Source organism: Eretmochelys imbricata, chromosome 8, assembly GCF_965152235.1.
Source record: "Eretmochelys imbricata isolate rEreImb1 chromosome 8, rEreImb1.hap1, whole genome shotgun sequence".
Lineage (NCBI taxonomy): Eukaryota > Metazoa > Chordata > Testudines > Cheloniidae > Eretmochelys > Eretmochelys imbricata.
This window is the reverse complement of record NC_135579.1, coordinates 74,535,870-74,548,112: the sequence shown is the minus strand read 5'-3', so window position 1 is coordinate 74,548,112 and position 12,243 is coordinate 74,535,870. Positions and strand designations below refer to the sequence as shown.

The 12,243-nt window shown below is 36.6% G+C and overlaps 1 protein-coding gene across 3 annotated transcripts in view; it reads left to right on the top strand.

The window, feature by feature from the left end:
- The window catches only part of FNBP1L (formin binding protein 1 like), a 99,086-nt gene that overhangs the window by 75,671 nt on the left and 11,172 nt on the right, over positions 1-12,243 (top strand). For 2 of the 3 annotated variants that reach the window (XM_077823862.1, XM_077823861.1), the window contains exons 8-11: positions 3,970-4,116; positions 5,605-5,808; positions 8,275-8,433; positions 11,990-12,004. In XM_077823862.1, coding sequence (XP_077679988.1) covers positions 3,970-4,116; positions 5,605-5,808; positions 8,275-8,433; positions 11,990-12,004 — 525 coding nt within the window. The remainder of the gene's footprint in view (positions 1-3,969; positions 4,117-5,604; positions 5,809-8,274; positions 8,434-11,989; positions 12,005-12,243) is intronic. The other variant, XM_077823863.1, reaches the window with a different exon arrangement.

Sequence of the window (12,243 nt, the reverse complement as noted above, 5' to 3'; positions counted from 1 at the left end):
TATTGAACAGTGTGGGCAAAAGAAGGCAGCCTTGCCGGACTCCAACAGTAGTGCAAAACCACTCTCCCATTGTGCCATTGATGAGAACTGTACTGCTGGCCTTGGCATACAGTTGTTTAATGGTAAGAATAAGCTTATGACCAACATTGTACTTATTCATGGTTTCCCAGAGAGCTTGGTGCCATACTCTGTCAAATATCTTCTTGAAGTCAACAAAGACGTGGTAGGTGTCCTGCTGGTGGTGTAAGTATTTCTCACATAGAACACGAAGGTTGAAAATCTGTTCTGTAGTACTTCTTCCAGCACGAAAGCCGGCCTGTTCTTCAGCAATGATATTGTCTGCTTGTGTCTTCAATCTGTTCAATATGACTTTCAACATCACTTTGTTGGGATGGCTAATTAAGCTTATGGTCCGATAATTTTGACACAATTGCAGGTTGTCTTTCTTTGGCAGAGTGACAATTAGTGACTGTGTCCATGTGGAGGGCCAGTCACCGGTCTGCCAGATCTTGTTGCAGATTTTGGTGAGTTCATCTATTACTATTTCTCCTCTGAATTTCATCAGTTCAGCTGGGATGTTGTGAATACCTGTAGCCTTTCCATTCTTGAGTGATTTCACAGCTGTCTCCACTTCTTCACATAGTATTGGAAAGTCATCCTCCTCTGTTCAATCTGGGCTGTCTAAGACACTAGGATCTCCATTTGTCTGATGGTTGTATAGATCAGAGCAGTAGTTTGGGGTCCACCTATTGATGATGTCCCTTTCTTCTGTAAGACTGTTCCCTTCTTTGTCTTGAATTGCATTAGCTTTGGTCCATCTTTCCTTCGTCAGATTTTTTACAACCTGGTAGTTTGCTATTTTTATAATTGATACGCTCTTCAGTTTTAGAGCATTGTTTTTCAATCCATATCTCCCTGGCCACCTTCATTCCTTTCTTGATCTTTCTGCCAATCGCTCTGTATTTATCAGCTCCTTCAGTGTGTTCTTGTCTCTCTTATGTTCTCTTCTAATATCACACATTTGTAGTATTTCATTTGTGACTCATGGTTTTGTCTTCTTACAGTGTTTCCCAAGGATGTCCATTGCTGCTGCATTCATTACAGCGTTGAAATTGTTGGTCATTGTTTCTATGTCTTCCTCTAGAGCAAGCAGCGGGGCAAATTTTCTGCCAGTCATTGCTTGGAATGACTCTGCAACATTTTGGTCTCTGAGTGTGGTGAACTTTGGCCTGACAATTTTCCTTAGCCGCAGCTAAAAATTTAGCATCACAAGGTCATGATCACTTCCAGTATCAGCACCAGAGAAACTCCTTGTTTTAGCTCTGTTAATCCCAGAACAAAATCCATGTGTGCCATGTTGATCGTCTGGATGTTTTATGTGCTCCTAATATGTTTGCAAGAACCAGATTGTTACAGCTGGCAAACTCCAAAAGTCTCAATCCTATCTCATTGGTTACCGCAATACAGAAAGGGCCACAATAATCTTGCCAATCTGCCTGTGCGTCAGTACCCACTTTAGTATTCCAATCTCCTTGTATAATCAGGATATCTTTCTTGTGTACCTTATCGATAATGTCTTGGAGCTGGTTGTAAAGATCTTCAATTTGATCATCGTCCTAGTCTGTTGTAGGGGCATAGACTTGTCCAACTGTGATATTAAAAGGTATTGCCTTTAGACGGATGTGGGTCCGGGGACAGAATAGGCCCACTGCTCCTCCTACATCTTGTAAGAGGTGATTAAAATGGGGCTGCCTGGAGAGGATGGGCTCCGCCAGGTTAGAAATTTGTCCAAGACACACCATATGATGAGCAAGTCAACGATGTCCATACCGGATTGATTGCAGCCCGGGTTAATTATGACTGTGCCATCCCACCAGGGCAGACGCGACAAGTATACTACTGGTGTAACCCCAACAAAGAGGATCCGTGGAAGAGGTAACATCACCATAGCCACATGGAATGTAAGGACATTGAGACAAATAGGGAGGTTGAAAGGACACGTACGGAATGGTACCATACACCTGGCACCTGCTAGGAATCTCTGAGGTCAGATGGAAGAACTTTGGAGAGGTACTAACGGAAGAAGGCCATGTACTCTATTACAGTGGAGAGGACAAACATGTCAATGGCTTAGAATTTCTTGTGCATAAAGATATCAAGAATTCAGTTTTAGGATGCCGCCCACCGTCCAGCAAGCTTATTTCCATCTGTCACAGGCTATTACTGAGAATCAAAGTGAGAGGAAACAGAGGAAGAATGAAAACCTTGAATTCATTTACAAGTTTAATAACCTGAGAACACATGAGATTTTCCAGGAGCATGGGAGAGGATCGCAAAAGAATTATTTATTTGAAACTAGGAATCTCAGGAGGAAATTTTTCTTCCTTATTTTTTTACCAGGTGAAGAATGCTACCTCCAGTGAATCTGTCAGTAGAAGACTAAGGAAGGAATTATAGTGCATACCTGAGACTGCAGAAATCCGTGTATTAAGCAAAGACCCAAGAGGAACATTTTTGATCAGAGACTTGATCAGAGAATTACATTTCTCCAGGGTTAAAATAAATTTTTTGTTACGAGAAATTACTCTTGTTTCCTGAAGTCCTTAGCAAATATGATCCCAAAGACCTAGTTTTACTTTATAACAGAGTCTTTCAACCTTTTTTCATGTGCGGACCCCTAAAAATTTTCAGATGGAAGGTGCAGATGTCTTTGGAAATCTTAAACATAGTCTGCGGATCCCCAGGGGTCAACAGACCACAGGTTGAAAACCTCTGTGCTATGGTACCAAAATTGTTTCGCAGACCCCTTAGATATAGTCTGCAGACCCCCAGAGGTCCACGGAGCATAGATTGAAAACCACTACTTTCTAAGGCTCTTTCTTGGCATTTCTTTTTATTGTTTATTTGCAAGTGTTGAGTAATATTTACAAGCGAGTAATTACATGACTCAGGTGGTATAGTTTTATCTTAGGGAGATCACGTGTGATGCTGCTTGAGACATCTGCTTCTGTTAGGGTAGATTTAGCAAAGACTTAAGCCTACCTCAGATGCCAATTATTGTAACTAATAGGCTGAGTTTTCAATAGATTTTTATAGTGTCTTTTTATAGTAAGAGTGAGGTGAGCTCTGGATATGCATCATTATATAAATAATGGATTATTGTTGTTGTTTTTTTAATTTGCTCAAGGGTCTCTGCGATTTTGAACTTAATGTTACCTTTTTCTGTTTTAAATGTGGGACTGGCCAACATCCACTGAGATACTTGGATAAGAAATAGTTCTAATTGGCTTTCATTACAAAGCTTATATAACATTGATATTTTTTCTTATTTTCCAGAACACATCTCTTGCAGGATAGGGTTTGTTTCTTAAATGGGATTTTAGAATTGTGTCCCATGATATTCATATCTTTTCCCAATGTTTTTAATCATTTCTGTTCTTCTGTCCCAGTGTTTTTAATCATTTCTGTTGGCAACGTGTGTCAAATGGAAGGAAAGTTCAAAACAAAAACAAGATTTTTTTTTAAGAAGCCTCAAATTTTTGTTAGCTAAGACTAGAAAGAATTACATGGGTGGGGGAGGTTAGAAGATGGGAAATTCATCCAATTGTCCTACAGTATTTTCCAAATTTTATCTGAAATGTTTCTTAATTAAAGGAAGTGTCTATGTGATTACGGGGTAGAGGACAGAGAGGAGACTATGACAATAGGAAGCCTTGTGTTTCCAAATATTGTTTTTAATAAAGAGTATCCAGTCTTCCTGATTACACTGTATTCTGTACTTCTTTTGCTAAAAAAGTGTCAATGACAAAAGTATTTAAAGAATATTAATTTTTATCTAATTGTATTCAGTTTTGTACTAATACTGGATAAAGAAATTCCATACTTTGTTATAAAATGGCTCCTGAATCTGCATACTTAACAGGAATATCAGTAAACAAAATCATCATATTATCTTTTTCTTCTTTGTAGCATCTTCAAGAAATGGATGAACGAAGGACCATCAAACTGAGTGAATGTTATAAAGGTTTTGCTGATTCTGAGCGCAAAGTTATTCCCATAATCTCTAAATGTTTAGAAGGAATGATTCTTGCAGCAAAATCGGTTGATGAACGCAGAGTAAGTGAATTCAGCTCATTTTGTTTTTTAACATGCATGAGTAAATTAACTAATATGGGAGCCATGTGGCATATTATTGAAAGAGGGGAAAATACACTAAATATTTCAGATTTATATTGTCTACTTATCTTTTAATCTAAAAGATCCAAATCCTGAAGTTAACGTTGTCTTTGGGCATTTTACCTGAGTAAGAAATGAGTTATGACTTCAGGATTTGGTCAAAATGCTCATTTCCTGTTTTGATGTCTGTTGTCTACATCAAAACTTTTTCGTACTTTTTCATCCTTTTGGCTCATCACTGTTAATGCAACCCCACTGGTACTTAGTACTCAGGTTGGCTTTGCACAAATGATCACTCCATCTTAATAGTCTATTTTGAAAACTATGGTTGGGTAGCCAGGCCTGGATTAAACCAATGTGAGTTTGTGATCTGGAGGCTTCTTGACTGGGAAGTGGGTTGACAGCAATTTATTTTACATGAGCTGCTGAAGAGCTGTCTGAAATAGACAGACAGCAGTTTGATCACACAAAGAACTAAGTGTAACGACTGGTATGGTTGTAACGTCCAGTACTCACAAATTAGGAAATTCCAGAATTGTCTGCTTGTGCAACCTTAATTTGACCCCCTGGTACATAGCATTATGACCTGGTCTTTAAATTACATGATCACACAATATAAATGTAAAATACTGTATTATGGGATTGATCCTACTCACTGAAATGAGAGTTTTGTCATTGGCTTCACTGGTAGCCACACTGGACCTTATGTTTGTAATATATAAAATATTTTATATAAGGAATTATATTGGGAAAGTATTTTTCATGTGTAATTAAAACAATTTACAGAAAATAGTGTATATGAAAGCTCACTAATTTGTCTGAAAGAGGAGGTATAAAAATTAATTATTACTGTGGAATGAAGGCAGATGCAATATTTGGTTTAATCTATAATATTAATATTTAAAAATTCTGTGTGTTACAGTAGCTAAGTATTATTTTATAGCTGGAAGATTTGAGTCAGGGATTTATTGACATACCCAAGGCTATAGAGAGAGTCAGTGTCAGAACTGATCCTATAAACTTTGGATTTCCTGGTTCCCTGTCCCATGGGCTTAGCCTCTAGACTACACCTTTGAATAGATTAGATCAGTGGTTTTCAATCTTTTTTCATTTGCGGACCCCTACAAAATTTTGAATGGAGGTATGGATCCCTTTGGAAATCTTTGACATAGTCTGTGCACTCCCGGGGGGTCTGCGAACCACGGTTGAAAACCTCTGGATTACATGATAGTACAAGTGCTAACAGGAAGATGGTATCTGTAAGCGTAATTATTCAGTTAGAAAGAATATTCATGTCTGGAATTATATTTTATGCAGTCCATATTGCTTCTGTTGTCTTGGGTGAGTATGTTTATGGCGTAGCCAGTGGAGTAAGAGTCATATGTGGAGATTTTTTTTTTTAAGCTCACTGATGTTGCTTATGTACAGGATTCTCAAATAGTGATAGACTCCTTCAAGTCTGGGTTTGAACCTCCTGGAGACTTCCCATTTGAAGATTACAGTCAGCATATTTACAGGACTGTCTCTGATGGAACCATCAGTACACCAAAGCAGGAAGGAATGAAGATAGATTCAAAAACCACTGTGGGCAAGGCTAAGGGCAAGCTGTGGCTTTTTGGAAAGAAGCCAAAGGTAAGAATTGTGAAGTTACTATTCCCAAATAACAGTGTGCTCAGGATTTGTAGTTTGTGGTACGAGGAATTACTTCTTTTAAAGGTGACTCACAAAAGAAAATTAAATTACATGCTTTCCCCTTTACTTTGCAGGTAGAGGTACCAAATGGATTCTACTATTTATTGCTGGTTTTGAAAGTTTGTGATAATATTTTCATAAAAATGCGTTCAGTTTGAAAACACTAAATATTTGGTCATATAGTAAAACTTCTAATTTTTTGGAGTTTCATATGGGCAGGTGCCAAAGGGAAATCTTAAGACTAAACAGATAAAATAATTAATAGCTATAAAGCTACTTTTGATAAAAATGTTATAACAGAGATGTTATTCCTCTCTTACTTCTGTGCATGTAGGTTTAATTGACACTTTCTGTGAAAGATGCCTTCATGGACCAACAAAAGGGGCCACTTATACTGGTGTTGGCTATTTAAATAAGTAATCGAACATACAAAGATTAAATTAAACCTATTTTAGATCTTTTTTACTTGTTCCATATTAGAGCATATAAACAAATCGTTTAATTATTCCCACAAATTTTAATGAGGACTTTCAGTGCTGCTAGTCACTAGCAACTTAGTGAAATAGAAAAGCTTTATTATGATGAAAGAACTACTCTCCAGACTTCTTTTCAGTTGGGATTTATGTTTTTGCAGATAATATTCCAGATACACAAGTCTTCTCTAAGGGGAGAGATAGAATATCTAATTCCTGTATCCTCCTCATAGTTCATTTCTAATTGCTTCTGTGTGATAGCAATTAGAAATGTAGAGATTAGGACTGAATTTAAATTAAAGGGCACCATCAATTTGAAAATCATACTTCTGCCTGAAAATTTTAGCCATGGCCTCATCTGGTGTAAATTGGCTATTTCCATGGAAGTAATGAAGCAGATTTACACCTGCTGAGGACCTGGCCTTTTGTTCTTACTTTAGTTACAATTAACACCTAAGATGACTGTAGTTGAAAGAAGGTATCAGGAAAAAAATATCTCTCTCTTCTCCAGTTTTACTTTGTACATTTGATAGCACTTTGTATATAGTCACTGTTTACTTTATAGAATCATGCTACAATTCTGCAAATACTTACACATTAAGTAGTGCTGCTGAACAGAGTGGACCAAATCATGTGTAAAGTTACTCATATATAATGGTTACGTGCATTGCAGAATGGAAGCTTATGTCAGTGTTTCTCATTTTCTGAAGGAAAAAACCAGTGACAAGAAAACATACTTTTTTTTAAAGTATTTTTTAAAAAATCAGAGCATTATTTAAACAATTTATAACAAAAACTGGATTTTTTAATTGATTTAAAGAAATTCTGGTTGACAAACTAGCTGGATGTTCAGGTAGCCTTTGTGACTTGATGTATCTGTGAATCTGGTGGGTTTTAATTTGCATTTCAAGATACTTGACCTCTTCGTAGATGGTAAGTTCCACTGAGATGGTAGTTTTTTGAAAGGGGAAAGAACTATAGAAGATGGAGGAGAGGTGTATAGCAGGTGAGGGAAAAGCAGATTAGAAAAGGAGCTAGGGAGGAGGAGGAGATAAGATTAGAGGCGGGTGCTTTAAAACAAAAGTGGAGGAAGGATGAGGACATTAAAGAGGCTGTAATGGTGAGGAAAGCCATACACCTAATGTCAAAGTCCAAAGGCAGTGAATCTACCTTACCTACTTCAGTAATTCCCCACAACTGGGATTACAAATTCATCTTTCTGTGACTGACCTATTTAGGGATATCATGATGGTAATTCTGGGTTTAGCCTACCACATAAAATGGAAAAAACCTTACAGAGAAGGAGGAGCAGTGCAGGGTGGGGAAGAGCAGGAGTCTAGAAGGATAATAGCAGGGGTAGGGCAGAGGTTCTCAAACTTTTGTACTGGTGACCCCTTTCACATAGCAAGCCTCTGAGTGCAACTCCCCTTTATAAATTAAAAACACTTTTTAATATATTTAACACCATTATAAATGCTGGATGCAAAGCGGAGTTTGGGGTGGAGGCTGACAGCTCGCGACCCCCCCATGTAATAACTTCATGATCCCCTGTGGGGTCCCGACCCCCAGTTTGAGACCCCTGGGTTAGGGAATACTGAAGATGCTATTGGGAAGTATTAAGGAAGGAGACTATCTCAGGTACTTGGATATTGCTAGGATCTTGGAAATTGTGTGGAAAGTTTTCTTAAACCTGTATCTGTTATCTGCACCAACTTTAACTCACATGACTAATTCTGAATAAAACAGTTTAGAAAAATGACTATATTTGCTCTGCAAACTGTTTTAAAGTTGATGGTGGTAAGTCTTCTAGTAAAACATGCTACGAACCGTTTTTGTGTTGGATGGAAATTTTGTTACTGAAAGACAGAATTTTCATTTTAAAATTACTTTGAACATTTGGCTTATTTATTTCCTTTCTTTATTTCCATATTAGCCACAGTCCCCACCCCTTACCCCTACTAGTTTATACACATCCACTACTCCTAATGGGTCCCAGTATCCCATATTCTCCATTGAACCAGTGCATTATTGCATGAGTGACATAAAAACAGGGAAGGCCAGAATTCCTTCTTTCAGAAGCCTCAAAAGAGGGGTAAGTTTGATAACCAGTTGAAAATGCATGATGGGCTATGAAGTGTGTTTGTGGTGTGGCTTTTCTGATACCCTCCACCCTCATTATAAGGCTCACTCTGGTATAACACGGATAAAAGGTCACTTTTAAGGTAGTTTACTCTCTATTACACAATAATTACCTTCATTTTAAAAACTTTTTATAACATTAAAAATGTTTGACTCCAAAAGGAAAGTGTTATAAAGAGGGTGCTGAGTATGTGTTTGAAATCTTTTGTTGTTGTTGTGCACATTCACAAATGTCTTACCTCCATCATGTAATGCATTTTTGCAGTAATTTATTATTGGGTATATAGTCATCACTGAACAAATTGACATGTCTTATTTTCTGATGTCTTACTAAAATAGTAGAAGCTGACTTCTGAGAAACTGAATTAAAAGGGAAAAACCCATCTCCCATTGTAGTTGAAATGCGATAGCGTGCAGCTTTTAACATGTTAAACCATCATTCATTTCTTATAATGGATTATAATTTTTTTACTGTAATGTACATTGATAGTTAAATTGCTTTTGCTTCCTAAAGGATTTTTTTTGTAAAAACCTTCCATCAATTATAAATTACTACTAAATGTCACTTTCTGAGATTTATTAGGGGAGTGCATTTACTAATTTATAATAGCATATTCAGCAAATGGAATTTGTTCCGTTGACAATAAAATTGAAAAGTTGAAATGGTTTCCTAGAAACATATATTGTACTAGTGAAAAATGAACTGGCATTATCCCATTATGTCAGTGAAACATAGTCTTTCTTGTTTATGTAAAATTTATAGCATTTGTTGATCCCCATAATCAGAAATTTAGATATATTTGGTTGGATTTATTTCATTATTTTTCTGATATTAAAAACGAAATAAACCCTCTGTTTCATTCTGTATACAACCATGGCGGATTCTGTTGCTCTAGAGTGGAGATCAAAGTCCAACGTCATATGGCAATCCAGTTAATGATTAGAGGAGCCCTGGCTGTCAGTTGATTACATTTCAGATTATTTTAAATTTACATTCTTTAATTTACCTTATCTAGTGCCCAGTTACTCCAAGACCCTCCAGTTACTCTATATACCACCCCTTATATACAGGAGCCTAGGTTGCAGAAGACCCTTGTGGACATCTAAGATCTTGATGAAGGACAGATTTCCCCTTTCTCTCCTGTGTCAATTGATCAAAACTTGCTTTGGCCAGGAGAGTATAAGGAAACTCCTTCAATGTTGTTCTTTAATGAGATATGGGAGGTTGTTGAAATAACACTAACCTTTTCCGCTTTCTCCTGATTACTGAACATGCCTGCTTCTGACTCAGGAAGCAAGGTCTGATGGGTTTTAACCAAGTAGGCTATTTTATTACATGTAAAAATCATCTAGTGGCAGTTTTACTGTATGAACAGAAAATGAAGTGCATTTTAAATGAAGTTTTTTATTTTAAAATGCATTGATCACAATCCAAAACAGAAAGGTTAGCGAATCTGATCAAATATGGCATTAATTAAAATTTACAAGGATCATTCAAGCTTTGACAGATCTGAGCTCAGCTCAGTGTAAGTCCCAAAGTACCAAACTTTATTCTCTCTTGTAAACCTTCAGGGCAGCAAATATAATTTTTAGTTTCATTTTTAAAAATTTTGCAATATTGTGCAAGCACTTTAAAATACTACTTTAACAAATATCGAGGGAACTGATACGTCCTTTTGCAAGCTGAACAATTTACCATAGTTGTAAAAAAATTTCCTGTCATATGGCAATTTAATATTTTTATATATTTTGATGGAAAACATATACAGTATTTCAGATATTGTACATTGTCACTATTTAACACACACAAACACACACACACACACACACACCCCTGTTATTTCCACTCTTTTATTGCTGTAAAACATTTTCTCAGTGGTATTGACATTCTCTGCTATCAAGTGGCATTTTAATTTGCTTTGTTTTTTAATTTAAATTCACCAGTAAATTGGCAAATAATATGCACAGAAGCTGAGTGTGTTGGATATTTTGTTTACCTGCCCTGTCCAGGATTTCACTCAACGGATATTTGAACAAGGCCATAAACAGGAAACGGCTCTCATTACTCTGTGCTTTGTGCATCATCAAGACTCCCCATCAGCAACTGTGTGTAACAGAAAACAAATTAAAACTGTAGGGGTTTTCTTTGTTCACTGTTACCGTTGTCCATCTGAAATGAGCATAAATGCAGCTATGTTGTTTATTTAATGTGAAGGAGAAACCCAAATATCATTCCATGCTATAAATCAAGGGAAAGTGATTCTGCAAACCAGACACATCAGATAATGGGTAGTTTTTGTCACTTATTTGTTAAAATGCATTATTATTTATTCTACTTCAAATTTGTAATTGTCAAAGAGTTTAATGCTGTGAAAGGTGCCAGCTTGATATCAGTTTGAATGGAAATTCCAGCCTTAAAACAGGCCTATCATAAGAAATGGAAGTGCAAACCTCACTCATGCTTCTCTGCCAGTTCTTCTCACTGCGTGTCTGGGGAGATTACCTCTAGAAAGCAGAGTAGTTCAGTCTATGTCCCCATTACATTATTAGAATTTACTGAGCTTGCTAGACAGAGGGTTATTAATAAAGGTGGATTTTTAGGTAGAAACTTGTTAGAAAGTTGCTTAAATGAGACCTCTAACCTTTCACGTATGCCACTCGTCAGCAGTCAGACAGTAATACCATTTGGTCACAACTGATGTGGTGAATATGGATCATTGATACATTGATGAAAGGGTCCTTTCTAACCCCTTCATGGTGCTCTGTTTGAGAAGCTTAACAAGTTTGGTAGGATCACTCTGAGTGTATGGCACGTCCCTGGGATATGGCACCTTGTTGGAGCCGTACCAGTCTTGTCTATCATAAGGTATTGCTTTGTCCCAGGAGAAAATCCTGTTTGTTCTCACCAGTTTGTCTGTAGATTTTAATATTTTTGAGTATAGCGCAATGATCAATTGAACAGTTTAAAATGTAAAATTAAATTTTTAAGCTTGAAATGGCAGAGAAGGGATTTTGCAGCTTCCACGGGAAACCTCTCTATTTTTGTTCTATTGGGATATTAACAATCTTGAAGTGATGCAGTGTATTCCTAGTCATGATTAACCAAATTTTTGTATATGGTAGACCAGCCCATCATCATCATCAAATTCTTCTGCTTTGTGCAGTGTTTGCTGTATATTTTGTTTTTCTCTAAATATATATTATAAATACTAAAATTAATAAGTCATTAAATGACGCCATGCATTGTAATTCCATACGGTAAACTACCCATTATCATTTCAATGTAAGCTTTAATTGCCAGTAATTCTCTCAGCATAAGTGCACTTCAAACTTGTATTTTGCTGTTTTTGTGCTGATAGTGAAGTGCATTATTTAATTTTGAGTTTGTAAAATTTTATTTTGAAATAATATTTTAAAGATATATTTTTAGGAATAAACCTTCACTTCCTAAATGATGATTGCATGTGAATAACTTCCCGTTTCTTTCTGTTTTCAAATGAACTGTTCAGTGGTCGGTGAAGATGGTAAGCCTGTGTGCTGATCTGTCTGCTGTACTTCTGATAAAATAGCATGAAAGTAATCTTTTGAAATTGTTTCCATATCATAATTGCTTTGAATCAGGTGCTGAAATACATTTTCAGATTTTTCACCTTGTATACATGGTCTTTCTTTTTAATCATCCATGTGCAGTGTGAGCTAATTAGACCTGTGATCTGGATGCAGTTTATCTATGACTTAGAGTGAAGGTGGACAGATTTCATGT